The sequence below is a fragment of the Lithobates pipiens genome, unplaced genomic scaffold, assembly GCF_037356315.1.
Source record: "Lithobates pipiens isolate NorthernLeopardFrog02 unplaced genomic scaffold, aLitPip1_a1.2 Scaffold_3, whole genome shotgun sequence".
NCBI classification, from domain to species: domain Eukaryota; kingdom Metazoa; phylum Chordata; class Amphibia; order Anura; family Ranidae; genus Lithobates; species Lithobates pipiens.
In genome coordinates this window covers 14,331,758-14,351,126 of record NW_027507790.1, presented here as the reverse complement: position 1 = coordinate 14,351,126, position 19,369 = coordinate 14,331,758, and the positions used below count along the sequence as shown (strand labels likewise).

The 19,369-nt window shown below is 44.4% G+C and overlaps 1 protein-coding gene across 1 annotated transcript in view; it reads left to right on the top strand.

Moving 5' to 3' along the window:
- SSH1 (slingshot protein phosphatase 1) overlaps window positions 1–19,369 on the top strand; it is a 122,724-nt gene that overhangs the window by 12,473 nt on the left and 90,882 nt on the right. Inside the window, exon 3 of the mRNA XM_077461293.1 lies at window positions 14,545–14,648. Within this exon, the coding sequence (XP_077317419.1) occupies window positions 14,545–14,648 (104 nt within the window). The remainder of the gene's footprint in view (window positions 1–14,544; window positions 14,649–19,369) is intronic.

Sequence of the window (19,369 nt, the reverse complement as noted above, 5' to 3'; positions counted from 1 at the left end):
AAACAAGCCCTTACAAAGGACAGTAAGCTGTTTTCTGCTTTGCAGTTACAGTTAGTACCACAAGATGGCGGCAGTGAGTTAAGCCAAAGTCATGAGTTCATAAAAAGGACAAGATCAAATTCAGTACCTGAACAGCAAGTTTGTGTTTTATTTTGAAAAGCATAGCCGTAATTGTCATATATTTAATCTTCTGTTGTGATATGAATGTTAAATTGATTTACAAAGATATAATTCTTGTACACGCAGTACTTTGATTTCATCATTGCTTATATTCTGAGATTGTCCTGTATAACGTTGCAGTACATTTGGAACATAAATTATGACAATGTAGTTACCCAAATTATAATATTGACTAAAAGTATCTGACGTTTTAAAGCCACGGTGTCCGAATGCCTCCAGGGTCTCCCAGTCCTTTATTGCCAAGAGTGCCAGTTACTCTTTCAAATATTTTATTTATTTATTTTTGTTTTGTTATGAAACTTTTGCCTGAAACTTTCTGGGACTGGGCTCTGAACCTGTAATTTGTCACTCAGGAGAACAGAAGTAATAGATTATTATATATTTTTTTTTTTTGAACCTATTTAAAACCAACCGTGTAAACTAAAACTAGCTCTGCCACTTTGTATGTTTCCTGCAGCCTAAAGTTATGGCTTAATGGAGTAGTTAAGCTTTACAAGAGTTTATTCAGTTTTATTCATTACAGATGTTTATATAGTGCCAACAATTTATGCAGCCTTTGACCTTTACAGCTCCCTCCCTCCCCCTCTGTAACCTACAGATGTAAAATGCCTTCACCCCAATTCTGGAGATATATACCGTATTTATTGGCATATAACACGCACCTTAATCTTGAGAGGGAAGTTTCAGAACAAAAACTTAAAGCGGAGGTCTGCCCTCCGCTGCAAAAATTGAAAGCCAGCAGCTACACATACTGCAGCTGCTGGCTTTACATAGTAGGACGCATACCTGTCCTGGAGTCTAGTGATGTCGGCACCGCAGCTGATGTTTCCATCGGCTGTCGGGTGTTGCCGCCATCAATGCGGGTAAGGGAAGCCGGCAGTGTAGCCTTATGGCTTCACACCGGGAGCCCTACTGTGCATGGCCTGGTGGCAGGGGAGGGAGCCCCAGTGATGACGTCAAGGGCCGAGGCCCAGACTCCCAGAAGTGGTATCGGGATACTTGTGAAAGACAGGTATCCGAAAGGTGTCAAATGTAGCACCGGAGGGGGGGAGCAAGCAAATGAATGGAAGTTCCACTTTTGGGTTATGTCTCCCTTAACTTGCCTGGCAGGGGGACAGTAGTGTGAGTACCTGGTGCGATTGCTTTGCATCTCGAGCGGGGTGCCCAGATGCCATAATTGTCCCCTACCTGTGTAGCAGCCAGAATGTCTTTGAATTTGGACATAGGGGAGGGTCGGTCAGAGGATACTGTATGTACTAAGGAGTGCTTTGGGTTGAGAGAGGACTTGTGCTGGGGAGGTTGTCAGATTTCATGTACACCCCCCCTCTAGCACAAGTCCCCTCTCCTCCCAAAATGTCCCCAGCACATGCAGTATCCTCTTACTGTAAGTATTCACCATTTTCCCTACCCCGGGTGAGTAACTGCTCCAACAGGATTCAGCCTGGATTCACTGGCAAGCAAGGTCCCAGTTAATTCAGGAGGTAAAGGATTTTGGATTAAAAAACAAAACAAAAAAAACAGGTGTATAACACGTACCCATTATTTGCACTCTATTTTCAGTGGAAAAATGTGTCTATTAAGCCCAGTACACACGATGAGATTATCGGATGCATAATCCTTCTTTTTTTTTTTTTTGGTTGCAAATCTCAGATCGAATCTGAGTTTATTAAAGTCACGGAACTTCTCGTACGACAGAATAAAAATTCGGAAGAGATGCCATGTATTGTGTTGCGTTTTTGAACAACGGCTGTACTGATTAAATGAAAATTGTACGATCTGACATTGTACAAAAAATATTTTCGTGCATGTCCGATCAAATATCAGATGAACTGTCCTGATCGGCTCTGTACTAACGATCTGATTATCATGTGATTGCTTCGAAAGCAATATTTTTCATGCGATTTTCTGATCGTATGTACCGGGCATTATAGGTGGATAAAAAATACTATACGTTGTTGCCCTTTTGCCTCACAGCTTTTGCTCAAAAAGAGTCCCAGAGGTAGAATGCTTGGCCCTGCCGCTTTTTCTATTGGTCTGTTTAGTTTGTCTTGTATAATGAATTTGATACATGACGAGGCATGTGAAAACTTCAGTGTGGTGCCACTGAACAGCATGGCGAGGCTTGCCACATAGCAATTTGTTTGGCAGTGTCAAGGGACTTTGATCCGAGCGCTAAACAATTATTACTACCTGAGAACCTGCTAGAGTATATTATCTAACTAGCCATGCATGATTTTCTGTAGCTTCGCAACTGTTTGAAGTTTTAGGCAGTGTAGGGGTTAATCTGCAAGCACATAGTGATAAATGTATTCTCTATCAGATTTGTAATCCTTTTTAGTGTCGGGTATTACTACAATGTACATATGTGAATGCATCCTTAAAGTAAACCTGTGAGCAATAAAAAAGCACTCTTAGGCCTCATGTACACTGCTGCCGGTAAACTAACTTTCAGAGGCAGTTGGCTGCTTTTCTCAGGTGCCCCTGAATTCATCCAATGTTACCTTATGTGTACACAGGTTTGTTTAATGTCGTTTATAGGCTTGCTTTTTTATTTTTATTTTTTTTTAAGGCAAAAAAATGAGTTCAGACGCTAAATGCTGTAACTCGCATTTAGCCATGTTTAATTTACAGCGTTTTTCAATTTTGGCTATTTTGAAAAAGGAAAAAATTTTTTTTTTTTTTCGAATGCTTCTAAACACAAATGCGGCATGTAAACGCGGCAAAACTGACATTTTAAACATGGGTTACACGTGACATCGTTCAGGAGAGGTTGTAAAAACGTCCCATGTACATTAAGCCTTACTTCTGCTTGCATTAAATAGCAGGCATAGCTTGCATGTCTGTACTATACTGAGGCCTTGCAGATGACCCTGGGATCTAGAAGTTTAGGGACCTTTGCTTTGCAAACAATGCCCGGTTTCTATGATTGCTAGGTCTGGCCTGCTTCCTGTGCTTGTCTTTTAGGTTATTGAAGTTGCTTGTTTCTGCAGCCTTTTCATGTATCCTCCGTATTGATTTGTGAGTTTTTTCCATACTTGGAGTGCGTCAGCTCTCTGAGCTCTCCTCACTGAGCTCTGCAGAGTGTAACTTCAGCTCTCCTCCTCCTCCTTCTCTGAATTTCAGTCATGCTTTACAAATTTTGAACTTTGAACAGATGTAGAAAAGAGCAGACTGTAGATAAACGGGTACAACTTATGTAGTACTCGAGCTTTCACAATGGAGTGACAGGAGAGGCGCTTTACAGGCGCTATTTTTAGAGCTAAAATTCCTGTAAAGCACATTGGTGTGAAAGTAGCCTTATATTTGTTTAATCTCTGTGTATCACCTGAGGCCAGTTGCTTCACTGGGGTATATGTAAAGGTTTACAATAACTTTTAATGCATTCTGAACTTTAAGGTAAAACCTGCCCCAGTGCATTTACATGCCCCATTGTTTCCAGTAGGGTTGTCCCAATGCCACTTTAAACACTTAAGGACCGCCTCATGCCCATGTACGTCGGCAGAATGGCACGGCTGGGCTCAAGCACGTGCAAGTACGTTGCCCTTTAAGAGCCGAGCCGTGGGTCGAGCGTGCGCCGCACTCGCAACCTGGTCCTGAGCTCCGTGGCCGCGGGACCCGATCGCCGCTGGTGTCCCGCGATCGGGTCACAGAGCTGAAGAACGGGGAGAGGTAAGTGTAAACAAACCTCTCCCCATACTTCCTAGTGAGCTTGTCACTGATCGTCTGTTCCCTGTCATAGGGAATGATTATCATTGACGTCACATGCCAAGCCATGCCCCCCTATAGTAAAAAAACACACATTAGGTCAGACTTAACCCCTACACTGCCCCCTTGTGTTAACCCCTTCACTGCCATTGACATTTTTACAGTAATCAATGCATTTTTAATCTTATTGCTGTATTAATGCCAATGGTCCCAAAAATGTGTCAGAATTGTCCAACGTGTCCGCCATAATGTCGCAGTCACAATAAAAATCACTGATCGCCACCATTACTAGTAAAAAAAAAATATTAATAAAAATGCCATAAAACTATCCCCTATTTTGTAGACTCTATAACTTTTGCGCAAACCAATCAATAAACACTTATTGTGATATATTTATTTTTTATTTATTTTTTTACCAAAAATATGTAGAAGAATATGTATCGGCCTAAACCGAAAAAAAAATTTTTTTTATATATATTTTTGGGGGATATTTATTATAGCAAAAAGTAAAAAAATTCCTTTTTTTTTCAAAATTGTTGCTCTATTTTTGTTTATAGCGCAAAAAATAAAAACCGCAGAGGTGATCAAATACCACCAAAAGAAAGCTCTATTTGTGGGGACACCAACTTTGTTTGGGAGCCATGTCACACGACCGCGCAATTGTCAGTTAAAGCGACGCAGTGCTGAATCGCAAAAAGGGGCCTGGTCCTTTAGCTGCAAAATGGTTAAGACCGAGTACAAGTACCGATACTTTTTTACAAGTACTCATCGATACCGATACTTTTTTGATTTTTTTTTTTTTTTTTGTCACACAGTCCCTTTCTCTGCAGCCTCAGCTGCACTGAAAATGAATGTAGAGAAGACAGCTGCTCCTCTCCATTCATAAACTGAGACATCGTAATCGCAGGAGGTTACAATGTTTCTGTTATGTGAATGGACCGAGTCAGTGATCATACAGAAAAGGAAGTAGGAGGACACGGAGTGGGACGTGGAGGAGGACATGGAGAGGGACAGAAGAACGGAGGGGGACATGAAGGGGAACAGCAGCAGAAGGGAGGGGGACACGGAGGAAGAACGGAGTGGGACAGCAGAACAGAGGGGGCATGGAGGATGCGGTGGCAGTCAGTGGTGATCGTGTGTGGGAGAGTTACAAGCACCAATTACCGCTGTATAGATTTCACTAAAGTAGCTGAAAGCCGCGGGGTGGGGGGGAAGCTTGTAACTCCCCCAAGCATCAATCACTGCTGACTGTCCAGGTATCGGGTGAAGCATCGGGAGCATTTGCCTGAGTACAAGTACTTGGGAAAATGCTTGGTATGGGGACAACCCTAGTTTCCAATGTGCCCAAACTTGCACATGGTCCTTTTATCACTGCTCCTGGATCCAATTCCCTCTTCCTGAAATTCCAGGTTGTGGAGCGTTCTCTCTCTGGGCTTTAGATGCATAGGGACAATAGGGATGGCGCATGCGACCTAGCACTCTCTGGAAGGAAGGGAGTAATGGGAAATGACTTGTTGCCCGGGCTATCTGTGGTTGCAAAAAGACTCATTCACTTTGCCCAGCCGGGAGTGCACACATAGGGTACTTTGATGCTCGGATGTGGGGGGGGGGGGGGGGGTAGTAAAGTGTCCCTAGTGGTGCTTTTTAACCCTGCTAGCGGCTGATGAAGGGATTAATGGCGTCCGTATAGCACCGCTGCTGAAGCGCTTTGCTGGCGCTGCCCATTGATTTCAATGGGCAGGGGAGGTTTAGGAGCGGTGTGTTTACTGCTCCTAAAATGCCCCAAAGATGCTGCTTGCAGGACTTTTTATTTATTTCTTTTTTTTTTTTTTACATCCCGCAAGTGCACTGCTCCAGTGTGAAAGCACTCAGGCTTTCACATTGAAGTGACAGGAGAGGCGCTATTTTTGGAGCTAAAGCGCCTTGTTGTGAAAGTAGCCTTACATATGTTTTATAGGTCCCTGTAAAGTGACAGGGACACCTGAATACAGGAACAATGGCTTTGGAAGACATGAATTTCCAGGCTAACATGGGCTCCCCCACTGTGCTCCAGGTCACTCAGATGTAAGTACGGCTATCATGTTTTTAGGTTTCTTTCATAAGAAACCACTAGAATGTGATTGCTATGGAAAATATACAGGCTACTGCTTCCTAAACATAGCTCAATAATCATCATATTTGATTTGCCGCTTATAGCTGAAGGCTGGCTTGGGGGAGGGGGTGACAGTAGCATTTGGCCCTCAATCGCCAGTCTTAGCTTAATAAGTGATTTCAGTGATCGTCGTCTTGGTGAATATGGAGCTGATGACCAGTCTCGCTGCTCCCCCTTTACACCAACTTAAACATGCCCTCTTGCCATGTAACCTGAGTACAACTGTGTGCTTTTCAAGCAAATAGGCAGCGTCCATGTTGTTGGGATGAGATGTGGGCACTGCTAGAAGTACCCTTGCACTCTGCAGCAATGAAGACTGGAGGACTGGAATGCAAGACCCATCCAGTTATGTGTTCAATGCAAAAATCTTTCAGGTCACCTTGTTGCATTAAGTCAGTGGTCTCCAAACTGCAGCCACGGGGCCAGATTCAACCCTTTGCTTGCCTTTATCCAGTCTTTGGGGCATTATTCCACCAACTGACATCTACGGTGGCACGCCCTTCCTCTCACTGGCACCAACAATGGGCAACTACTTCTCCCCCCTAATACAAAATGTATCAATGTTTACCAACGCTGATGCCAGGAAAATTTCCACTCCTGCTGGTCACAGTCTGACCCCCCCCCCCCCCCCAAAGTCTGAAGGACTATTAACTGGCCCTTTGCTTAGAAAGTTTGGTGACCCTTGCATTAAGGAATTCTGCCTATTGATTATATATGGGATACCACCACAATGGACCAAAACAATGCACGTGTCTTTTTATTAGTAATGCTGTACGCCACAAGCATAGTATGTACATTGTGATGCCATGCATTTCTCCAGGCACCACTGCATAATGTTTAGGTGCCATTCATTGTACCATGTTTACACACCACTGTATGCTTCTTGCAGCAATGCACAAGTCCGATTGGGTCCCCAATGTATTTTGTATTTTAGGATAGTACCCTGACCTATTTTTATAGGAGCCTCTTGTAATCTTTATTGCAGAAGAAATTATACTTGGAATATAAAGGGCAGCGCTGATAATGGCTTGTGTAGATGGACAGGCAAATGAAAGCACAAGATACTCACGTTTTGCATTCACTTTGACTTGTTTGGGAAAGTAAAGCAACTCGGATGCAAACACTTGCCTTATGACATGAGCCCACCAGCAATGGAGCTCCATTTCTTCACCCAGGGTTCTCAATCTAACACTTGTATGCTTTGCTAATAGGGCTGAACATTGTTATGCTGTTTATTCACTATCTGATCTGAGGCTGGGGAATGTCTGTTTTTTTTTTTTTTTTGTAGCTGTATTGCTTCAATTCCAGTGGAGAAAAGTGAGATCAGGGACCTGGCTGTGCAGTCTGGCAGGCATAAATGAATGTTGAGTGTGATTGAAGAAAAGTACAAATCCTTTGGCATGTGCGGCAGTTCACATACACAAATTTTAAATCTGTATTTCATTACTTGCATGACTTTAACCAGTGCTAGCCGTTTTTCTAGCTACAAGCTATCTGTCTTTGAAACATGGAGATATGCATACTGGAGCCTAAAGCTGTTATTTTTTTTTTTTTTCTGTAGTCTGAGTCTTGGTCTAAGTGGCTGTCCTTTTTGTTGTGGACGTGGTTGACTAATGAGGGGTTTAAGTTGCTAGTAACTTTGTGCCTCCTTTTCTCCACACAGCGGGGTCTTTTTTGCTTCTGCTTTTTTCTTTGTTTTTTCCCCAAAGGTCAGTCACGACGGCTGAGTCAGCCAGAAGGACAATGAGCCTCATTTCTTCTTACTAGAAGAGAGCTGTTTCTGTATGACTTTTGTCAGCATAATCTGCTGACTCATGTCGTCAGGCGTGACACGCAGGGAACGTCACCCCCGGAGAAGGCTAAATATAGTTTAATCTTTATTAACTCTATCTCTTATGGTGCTGAATGTTTGTAGGGTTACAAGAGTTTGTTTTTCCATGTATTCTTAACATGCACATAAGAGAATGATACTTATAACTTCACAATTAGGGACCATAAGTTTGTATGCAAGGATGGCCAATTGCTCATGTCTGTGTATGTTGAATCATGTAGTGATGTGTCCAGGGCAGCCGTCAGGAATTTTTGGACCCCTAACATAGCTTTAGGACTGGGCCCCCCTGAGCCTGACCACCAACATTCCCCTGGGCTTGCCAACTGGCCATCCCACCGAATCCACACATCGGCCACCTCACCTTCTAAACACTCTGCTCCACGCCCCTCTCAATCCTGTATATATGCCAGTCCCCCCCCACACCTGTGTATATATGTCAGCCCCACCCTTTCCTTCACAGCCCCTACTTGTAAAGGAAATCTTCCTACCTAGTCGCAGCTCGTTTTCACAAAGCTGACATGTTGCTGTCACAGAGGAGCACAGTCAGGGGCACACTGATAACTCATTGGGCCCCCCTGTGTCCCTGCCACACTGCCCACAATTACATATGTTGGTCACTACCGCCTTTTAGCTGCAGAGGCAGCAGCTGAGGATGTACACATGCTGCGTCAGGAATTATACCCCCTTTTGTTTTTGGTGGGTGATCGTGACTCAATCAAGTGAATAGGGCCACTCTGCAAATACCCTGCAACCATGTGTAATCCACGCAGTAACCGCATGCTAGTGTGGGATCCAAGGAGTTAAAGCAGGTGATGTGATGAGGCAAAATAATGCCACCTTACCGCCTGCTTTAACCACTTGGACGCTGTACTGCACAAGGTTGCACGGCCTTTGCAGAGCAGCCCTATGCCAAGCATGACGGGGTGTATAATTCTTGCTGAGGCTGCAAAATGTGTACATCCCTAGCTACTGCAGTATACTGCAGGATGTGGTTTGGGGTGGGGGTAAAAACAGGCATAAACTATGAGGTTTTACCACCCCCAAACTGTGAATGTAAACAAGCCCTTACTGTCCTGAGCTCCTCATTACATTTTGGTTTTTAGGGGACCCCTGGTGAGAGAACAGAGAGGGACCCCTGAAATAAGGACAGAGGGGGGCCCCTGGGATGGGGGGCAGAGAGGGACAGGTGGCAACTCCTTTGCTTTGGGAAAGGGGGGGTCAGAGTGGAAAATCATCCCCCCCCACCTATTAGCACATGTCCTCTCCTCTCCTCTCAAAGAGTACCCCCCCCCCCCCCCAGCACATATTCTCTTATACCCCCTCTGGCCTCTCCCATCACTTCTTCATGTGTCAGAGTGGAAAATCAACCCCCTCCCCCATCCACAAGCTATACACAGACCTCAGAATCAGCAGGACTCCTGCTGTGTAAGATCCCCCCCCCCCCCCCCCCCGTCTGTACATCAGAGACAAGGAGGAGGAGCCTCAGTGAGTCTGTGTGAGATTCTGCAGGCTTAGGAGGGAAAGATGTTAGCTGCCACAGAGGGGAATCACTGCGGGAGAGAGCCCAGGCACAAATGGCAGGGGCTGACTGAGTGCCCGACCCTAGCGAGCCCCTGTCAGCCTTGTTACTGGATCTCAGTACTGGGACTTGTTCCAGCACTAGGCTCAGGAATAAGCAGAGATTGGAATGGAGGTACTCTCATGGGGCCCCCTGCTGGCCCTGGGCCCTCTGGCAATGCCCGAGTGCCCCAATGGTCAGTCTGTCGCTGAGCACAGTACAGGCAGCTCACATGAAGGGTGCACATAATAGCCAGAGGTGGCAGTAAAGAGCTCAATGTCAGAGCTCGATGACACAGAGAGCAGCAGAAGCTGCGAGATCGTTTCTGTAGTGCACAACGCAGCCTTACAGTTGTAATGGCTGATCCCAACCCCCCCCCCCCCCCCCCCATGGCAGCCCTGGATGTGTCTTCTTGAAGGTGTGACCATCTTTGTGTGCATTAAAATGTAATTTATAACATAGAACTTTATATTGCAATATGCAGTTTCTGTGAAAACTAGCGTGCCTGTTCATTGAACAGCAGAAATATAAAAGGGAGTTGATTGAAAAAAGGCCAGCTTATGAATCTTCATAGTGACCCTGTTGCCGATCTCCTAATTGAAATAAAGCAGCTCCCTCTAAAAGGGAGTGTAAATGATGTCTGTGCTCAACACCACATCATTAAAGAGGAGTCTATGGAGAAACCAACCCCCCTCCCCTATTTAGAACTACTTACCCAGTGGGCATCTAACCATTTTGCGCCACCTTCTTTTCGTGTCTCTGTAACCCAGGATTTGTTGCTGGGAGGACTGTTGTATAGGAAGGGAATGGTCAGCTGCCTCTGTCCCTAGTGCCAGTACATATTCTTGCTGAACACTGAACTGTGCTCTTCTCTAGGCTGGGATGGCAGGAGAGATTTTGCTCCCTGTAAGTTTTTTTCATCATTTGTCACAAATGCTTTGGCTAATGAACACTGAATTGAACAGTGGGCATTTCATATTGCATTTTTTTTTTCTTTTTTGGTGTTTTAATTGTTTTAACCACTTCCCATCCCAGCCATAGTCATATGACGTCCGCAGGAGGGATCTTCCATCCTGGGCGGGCATCATGTGACGTCCTGGGCTACCCGGCCGCCAAAGGGGTGCGTGTGAGCACCGCCACGTCACTCGGGAGCTGATGCGCATGCCCGGTGGCCACGATGTCCGCCAGGCACCCGCAAATGCTTGTTAACAGAGCAGGACCCTGGATCTGTGTGTAAACGCCCTGTCAGGTGAGAGGAGACCAATCATATGTTCCCAGTACAGAGGAAAACCGATCGGTCTCCACCCCTTGTGAGTCCCCTCCCCCTACAGTTAGAATCACTCCCTAGGTAACACAGTTAACCCCATCATTGCCCCCTAGTGTTAACCTCTTCCCTGCTAGTGACATTTATTCAGTAATCAATGCCTTTGTATAGCACTGATCACTGTATAAATGTGAATGGTCCCAAAATAGTGTCAAAAGTGTCCGATATGTCCGCTGCAATGTCGCAGTCATGATAAAATCACAGATCACCGCCATTACTAGTAAAAAAATAATAATAATAAAAATGCCATAAAACTATCCCCTATTTTGTAAAGGCTATAACATTTGTGCAAACCAAATCAAGCTTATTGTGTGTTTTTATTTTTTTACCAAAAATATTTAGAAGAATACATATCGGCCTAAACTGAGGAAAAACTTGTTTTTTTTTTTTTTTTATTATAGCAAAAAGTAAAAAAAAAAAATTATTATTTTTTTTTTTTTCAAACTTGTCCCTCTTCTTTTGTTTATGGCGCAAATGTAATTTGGGTACAGTGTTGCATGACCGTGCAATTGTCATTCAAATTGCGACAGCGCTGAAAATTAGCTTGGGCAGGAAGGGGGTGCAAATGCCCTGTATTGAAGTCATTAAAAAAGCTACTGACCAACCCTTTAGCATACGGTAGATAAAAATATTCTAATCAATTTTCTACTTGCCTAAGTAAGATTGGGCACATGTTATTTTTGGCAATCTAATATAAGTTTACTTGAAAAATCTTCATGCTGTGAGTTCTGCCTGTCCGCTGGCCATCTCTTTCCATAACCTCCTGGATTCCCTTCGTGCTTTGCAGCTTCTCCTTTGCGGTTTACCTTCAATTTCTAAGGGCTACATATCCCATCATGGTAGTTTGCTTGCCTGCAAGCGGTGATTCCTGTATGGACTCCGCTTCCTCAAACTCCTCTCAGCACCCTTATAGTTCAGAAGTCAGGCTCTGAAACGTGGGACAGAGCAGTGTCTATTCACAGGGCATAGTGAGTATGTGAAACGGAATTCATGGAGGTAAATGTGTGGGGTCCTTCACAAAGTAACTTTACGAACTTCAAGATTGATCAGATTAATGGGAGTAGGCTAGAAACAGTTTAAAAGGACATGCAGAAATGATTTTATAATTTTAAATTTTGACCATAGATACACTTCTAGGCAACAAGATAGGTCACACATGTGGTATCAAAACTTCAAGAGAACAAAATGTAAACCAGTATGCTGCTTTGGGTGGCAGGAAGAGCTTTCCATTGCAAATATTAAAGTGGTTCTAAAGCCTTAAAGTGGTGGTAAACTTATTTTTTTTTTTTAAACTATAGGTAAGCTTATAATAAAATTATTAATTCCTAAGCGTGCACCGTTTAGGAGATATTCTAGCAAGCAGCAGACGGTGCCATCACGCATGCATACACTCGAAAGGAACGGCATTCTTGTGCCCTTCCTTCAGAGCTGTGCGACGTGCCAGAAACACCTGTGCACATGCGCGAGAGTGACTTCATTGTGGCTCTGCCAGTCAGATGGCAGGAATCCCCAAACACAGAAGGAAGACCAGGTGAAGATGAAAGCCTCTGCAGAGGTGACAGTGTGCCACTGGAGAGCTTAATTTTAAGGTTAGTCTTTCATAATGTCTTAGTATGTAGTGCATACTAGCACATTATGATATTGCCTTGCAGGTGGAAACTGTGTGTTTTTTGTTTTGTTTTTTAGTTTAACACCGCTTTTAAAGTGATAAAATAACAAACATGTCATACTTGCCTGCTCTATGCAAGGGTTTTGCACAGAGCAGCCCCAATCCTCCTTTTCTGGAGTCCCCTGGTTCTCCTGGCCGCTTCTCTTTGAGTTTCCCTCACGGAGATCCGCTTTCCATGGGAATACCCATGTGGGCACACTCCCGAGTCCTGCTACTGCATCCATTGACACAGACAGCAGGACTCAGCCCTGCCCCCGGCTCCTGCTGCTATCAATCGAACAAGGAACCGAGACAGTGGATGGATCTCCTGAGCTCATGCTCATCGCTGGAACAATTGGCTTCAGGTAGGAAAAAGGGAGGCTCTGGGGGGCAGCTGCAGCGCATTCTATGCATGAAGGTGAAAAACCTTGCGGGTTTACAAATCCTGTTTTTTTTTTTACCTTAATGCATTTTAGACATTGGGGTAAAAAACAAACTTCTGTGCCTGGTATCTGTCTGCCTCCACTTATACTTGCCTGATCCCCATTGTGATATAGCGCTGTGCATGAGAGCAGCGGTTCTCCCAGCTTTGTCCCTCCTCACAGTTCAGATCCATAGCAGCAGGGAGCATTTGGCTCCTGTTGTCAATTAAACTCTGACAAGGCAGTGGGGGACAGGGGAAAACCTGCATGACCCACCATGAGATATAGCTTCCTATGGGGGCACTGACTGAAGAGAAGGAGCAAAGAGTACTGGTAGGGTGCAACCTTGTGCAGTACTGGTAGGGGACCCAAGAAGAGGAACAGGACTGCTCTGTGCAACCCATTACACAGAGAAGGTAAGTTTATAGCGTGTTTATTTTTTTTTAATAGCTTTTCAAACGATTTTGTAGTGTAAAAAGAAGAAAGAAAAAAACCCTTTTTTTTTTTTTAGAAATTATAGTTGCCAGTTGTAAGTTATGAAGTACATTAGCAACTTGGCTGTTCTGATTATCCACCTCAGCCAGTGATTCCTGCATCAAAACACTGGTAAGGTGACATCACATTTGGGAATATATAGCTTTTTGTCATAATGCACTGCAGTGACAAATGTGGTTAATGTGAACTCAACCAAACTGGCTGCAATGATTTAGTGTGTGTCATCTCCTTCTCTAGACATTTTGCCTTAAGGAATATCTGATAAGGCTTCACTTGTTGGTACTCTTATTAGTTGCTAGATTTTGCATATAATAAAATAGTCTGTTGGAGTATATAACAGATGTAATGACCATGTTATATAATATTTCCATACATGTTTAATGTCTCTTGGCACATGATATGGACTTCAGCATTGACCTCTGATGACACAGCTCTTTGTACTACTCACTGACAGGCTATTCTTCTGCTATATGATACTGATGAGTCTTACCATCCCTCCAGTGACCTAATAATGCTGCCATGTGAATGAATTAGAGAAAAATGAAGTCATCTTTCCTCGTGTAAAGGGAATGGACGTATCCGAGAAGATGATATTAAACACACCATTATTATTTTTTTTCTCGTTCATCTTAGGCTGCAGCAAATTCTATTTGATGATTGCCTGGCTAGGAAAGGCAGGGCTGCAAGACTAATTGAAATCTGGGATAGAATATAATAAATCTCTGTTTGGAGGATTTAATGGCCAGTGCTTCTACAAATGCTTTAGAAGTGCATGTGACTGTACCACCCCATTACGATGCTGCTCACATGGAGAACAGCAATGCAGGGACGTTGGAAGCCAGTCTGAACCCAGTGTAGGTAGTGTCATATTTTACACTGTGCCACAAGTTTATCAAACGGGACGCATGAGCGCATTCACACACATGAAATAACTTTGTCCTTAAATAGTATTTAGATCTTCTTAGATTTTTTCCAGTTTTTGTTGTGTTACAGTATGTTTGGTCATTTGCGTTAATGAAATTTATCATAGAGCTATGCTTTTTTGCACCTTAGTGCTCCCTGTAAATTAGGGCTGTACTTGAAGAATAACGGTTTAGTACTTAATAGGAAAATATGTATTTATTTCACATTCAACCCTTATTACCATTGAAAAATGTATATATCTGGACTTGGGCTGGTATCAATTTCATTTTATTAACTCTTACTGTATCTTGTGTTCTTCCTTTCAGTTTGAGCGACAGCTTTTTTATGGTGAAGGGTGCTGCCCTCTTCCTGCAGCAGGGAAACAGCTACCAAGGACAAAGGAGTCTTCTACACTTGCACAAGAATGCTGGTATGGGGTGGCCGTAAGGTCAGAAGCTATCTGAGGGATACAGGATCTTTATTGGCTTTGAAGCTAATTGTGTTACTTTGATTCCTTGGGGCAGATGACATGCATGTCTTTCAATCTGACAAATGTTTTAGAATTTAGCCCTTTTTCCTCCAACTGACCTGGGGTGAAATTATGTAACAGTCGCCTGAACTGTAACGGAAAGTGCTGGTTCAGAGCTGAAAATGTGTTATTTTCTTTCATAACAGCCCCTTGATTCCTGTAACTTGTCTGTGCTTCTCTAGTAATCCCCAATGTATTTATCTCCCATGTTTCCTTTTTTATTTTAGTTAATATTTTCTTTGAAAATGTTGCTACATGTTGCAGTTCATAACAGCATTATATTGTGTGATGTGTCATTTTTATTTATTTTAACTGATTGTTCACACCAACTGCGTGCATGTAGGCAGTGGTGCCAAAGCACTGTAAACATTTTATCACACTGTAACCCAGGGCTACCCAACCAGTGGCCCGGGGGACACATGTGGCCCGCGGAGCCCTCTGATGTGTCCCGCAACATCCTGCTGTGGGATAGAATCGAATTTAAAGAATACGTTTTTTAAAGGTCAGTTTATTACTAAAATCACAGTGTATAAATGGGCATATCTGTTCTGCACTAGTTACTGGGCTGCTTTCAAACTGATCCGCAGGTGCAGAGCAGTTTACCTGCGGGTTACCTGCACTGAGCCATAGACTTCTATTATTAACTGCGAGTTTGGTGAGCTTTCTGAAAGTGCACCAAACCTGCAGAATAGAATAGAAGTCTATTGCAAACTGCAAGAAAGCCAAAGGTACATTGCATTGCACACGTGGTGCGGGTAAACCGCAGCCTTGGACCCTTTGCTCGCGGTCAGTCCGACCAATTGGACCCTCTAAGTAGTGGCAGACATAAACCGACTTGTGTTCTACCTCCAATACGCTCTGCTAAAAAGTATTGTGGGTTGCGTCCGTGTCCGTTCTGCAAATGCAGGGTGGACACGGACATGCCATCCACCCGCTCTGCTCATTGTGGCCCGCGACCGGTTACCAAGTTACTTAACTGGCCCTCGCTCTTCAAAAGGTTGGGCACCCATGCTATAACCCTTTATTATTGTTTTGTTAGAACAGCTGAATATCTCAAAATTACATTTTATTCCATTGCTTTTTATGCATTGGATTGTGTTTAACCACTACAGATCCGCGCTATTGCCAAATGACGGCAACAGCGCGGACCTACATTTCCGGGACCACGTCTATTGACGTCGTCCCGGATACGAGCGGCCTGCGCGACCCCTGAGGGGCGCGCGCGGCGCGCTCTGTGGTCGGCGAGTCCGTGAGACTCGCCTGATCACCGATCCGTGCAAGGGGTCGATCCCGACCCCTTATCACGTGATCAGCTGTCAGCCAATGACAGCTGATCATGTGATAGAACGGAGCCGGTAATCGGCTATTATTCCTGTCAGCGCTGTCAGCGCGAGGAGAAAAAAAAAAAGCCGATCACCGGCGGCCGTGATCGGGACATCAGTCCCGATCACGGCCATCAATACAAGGGACCACCTGCCACCTGCCAGTGCCCACCTGCCTCCCGCAGTGCCATCCTGAAGTAAAATAAAACGCAAAAGTAAGTGCCCCCCGTCAGTGCCCCCCGTCAGTGCCCACAGTGCCACCCACAGTGCCACCCCACAGTGCCACCCACAGTGCCACCCAATCTGCCTCAAAGGTGCTGCACCCCAGTGCCGCCCATCAGTGCCCAGCAGTGCCACCTATCAGAGCCACCTATCAGAGCCACCTATCAGTGCCCATCAGTCCCATCTATCTGTGGTACCTATCAGTGCCCATCCGTGCCACCCATCCGTGCCACCCATCCGTGCCACCCATCTGTGCCACCCATCCGTGCCATCTTATGTGCCCATCTTTGCCCATCAGTGCCGCCTTATCTGTGCCCATCGGTGCCGCCTTATCTGTGCCTATTAGTGCCGCCTTAACTATGCCTATCAGTGCCCACCAGTGCAGCCCATCAGTGCCCACCAATGCAGCCATCAGTGCCGCCTAATCAGCGCACTTCAATGAAGGAGAAAAATGACCCGTTTGCAAAATTTTATAACAAACTATTAAAACATGATTTATTATTTTTTTTTTTTTTGCATCTTTTTTTGTTTGTTTAGCAAAAAATAAAACTCCGAGCTGTAACTAAATACCACCAAAAGAAAGCTCTATTTGTGGGAAAAAAATGATAAAAATTTCATTTGGGTACAGTGTTGTATGCCCGCGCAATTGTCATTCAAAGTGCATCAGCACTGAAAGCTGAAAATTGGTCTGGGACTGAGGGGGGTTTAAGTGCCCAGTAAGCAAGTGGTTAACCATGCTGAGCTGAATAGTACACCATGCAGTGTTTTGTGTGTTTATTTTTTTGGCCTTCTGTCAAACAGGTAGTGCCACACACTGATGGGGGTGTAGATAGTGATAAAAGTAGAACTACCCTGTTTCCCCGAAAATAAGACCTAGCGTGATTGTCGGTGATGGCTGTAATATAAGCCCTACCCCCCAAATAAGCCCTGGTTAACCACCTCGCGCCCGCCCTATAGCCGAATGACGGCCGTAGAGCAGGCGCGTTCGTCCGGGAGGCCGTCCCTGGACGTCCTAATGTTTACTTCCGCAATGTGCGCCGCCGCGGGCGCGCATCGCGGAAGTTCTGTGTTCGCCGTGTCCCCCAGGGACAGGCAAACACAGATCGCTGTAAACGGCCAATCACAGCGGCCATTTACAGCACGATCGGCGTGTCCAATGGGAGATGATCTCATATGTAAACATATGAGATCATCTCTCAGCGCCGCTCTCCCTCCTCACACAGAGTGTGAGAGGGGAGAGATGAACGGCTGCAGCGGCAGCCGTTCTGCTTTGCTTTGATTAAAAAAAAAAAAAAAAAAAGTGCCATCCTCCCCCAGCAGTGCCATCCATCCTCCCCCAGCAGTGCCATCCATCCTCCCCCAGTGCTGCCTGCCCCCAGTGCCATCTGTCATCAGTGCCATCTGTCATCAGTGCCACATAGTGCCATCTGTCATCAGTGCCACGTATTAGTGCCATCTGTCATCAGTGCCACGTATTAGTGCCACTTGTCATCAGTGCCACCTGTCAGTGTCACGTGCCATCTGTCATCAGTGTCACGCGTCATCGGTGCCATGTATTAGTGCCATCTGTCATCGGTGGCACGTATTAGTGCCATCTGTCATCGGTGCCACTTGTCATCAGTGTCACGTGTCTTCAGTGCCACATATTAGTGCCATCTGTCATCAGTGCCACATATTAGTGCCATCTGTCATCAGTGCCACGTGTCATCATTGCCACGTATCAGTGCCACGTGTCATTGTCCTGGTGCTTCAAAAGTGTAATAAATAGTCAACAAGTTAGATGTGTAATTTATGTTCCTAGAACACATGATGGCGCTACCTGCATGTTGGGCCTCTCTATGTGGCCAGGCTGTGAAAAAGTCCCACACATGTGGTATTGTAATACTCAGGAGGAGTAGCAGAATTTTTTGGGGGGTGTCATTTGTGGTATACACATGCCACGTGAGAGAAATAACCTATTACAATGACGATTTTGTGGAGAGAAAAAAAAATGAAAAATCTTAATTTTGCAAAGAATTGTGGGAAAAAAATGACAACATCAAAAAGCTCACTATGCCTCTTACTAAATACCTTGGAATGTCTACTTTCCAAAAAGGGGTCATTTGGGGGGTATTTGTACTTTCCTGACTTGTTCGGGTCACAAGAAGCAAGATAGGCCACCAGTACATCAGATGTGATCAATTTTGTGCGATTCGCACCACAGCTTGTAGACTCTCTAACTTTCACAAAGACCAAATAATATCCACTAATTTGGGTTATTTTTACCAAAGATATGTAGCAGTATAAATTGTGGCCAAAATTTATGAAGAAAAATTAATAATTTGCATAATTCTGTTTCAGAAACAAAGAAATATGCGTTTTGTTTTTCAAAATTTTCGGTCTTTTTACATTTATAGCGCAAAAAATAAAAACCCCAGAGGTGATCAAATACCACCAAAAGAAAGCTCTATTTGTGGGGAAAAAAAGGACAAAAAATTCATTTGGGTATAGTGTTGCATGACTGAGTAATTGTCATTCAAAGTGTGAGAGCACCAAAAGCTGAAAATTTGTCTGGGCAGGAAGGGTGTTTAAGTGCCCAGTAAGCAAGTGGTTAAAGTCCTTGTAGGCCTTATTTTCAGGGTAGGGCTTATTTTTGGGGAAACAGGGTAGGGCTTATTTGGGGGTTAGGGCTTATATTACAGCCATCACCGACAATCACGCTAGGTCTTATTTTCGGGGAAACAGGGTAGTTCTACTTTTATCACTATCTACACCCCCATCAGTGTGTGGCACTACCTGTTTGACAGAAGGCCAAAAAAATAAACACACAAAACACTGCATGCTGTACTATTCAGCTCAGAATGGTCAAACACAATCCAATGTATAAAATTGCAGCCATCACCGACAATCACACTAGGTCTTATTTTTGGGGAAACTGGGTATATGCTAAACCTTTTTTTTTTTTTTCATTGTGGATAGAGTAAGGTAGGGTTATAACCTCTGTTGGTTTATTTCATTTTTTGCCATCTGTGCCCCATTGGTGAGATTTCCTTCACTTCCTGTTCCAAAGCTAGTACAAGAAGTGAGAGGAAATCCCTG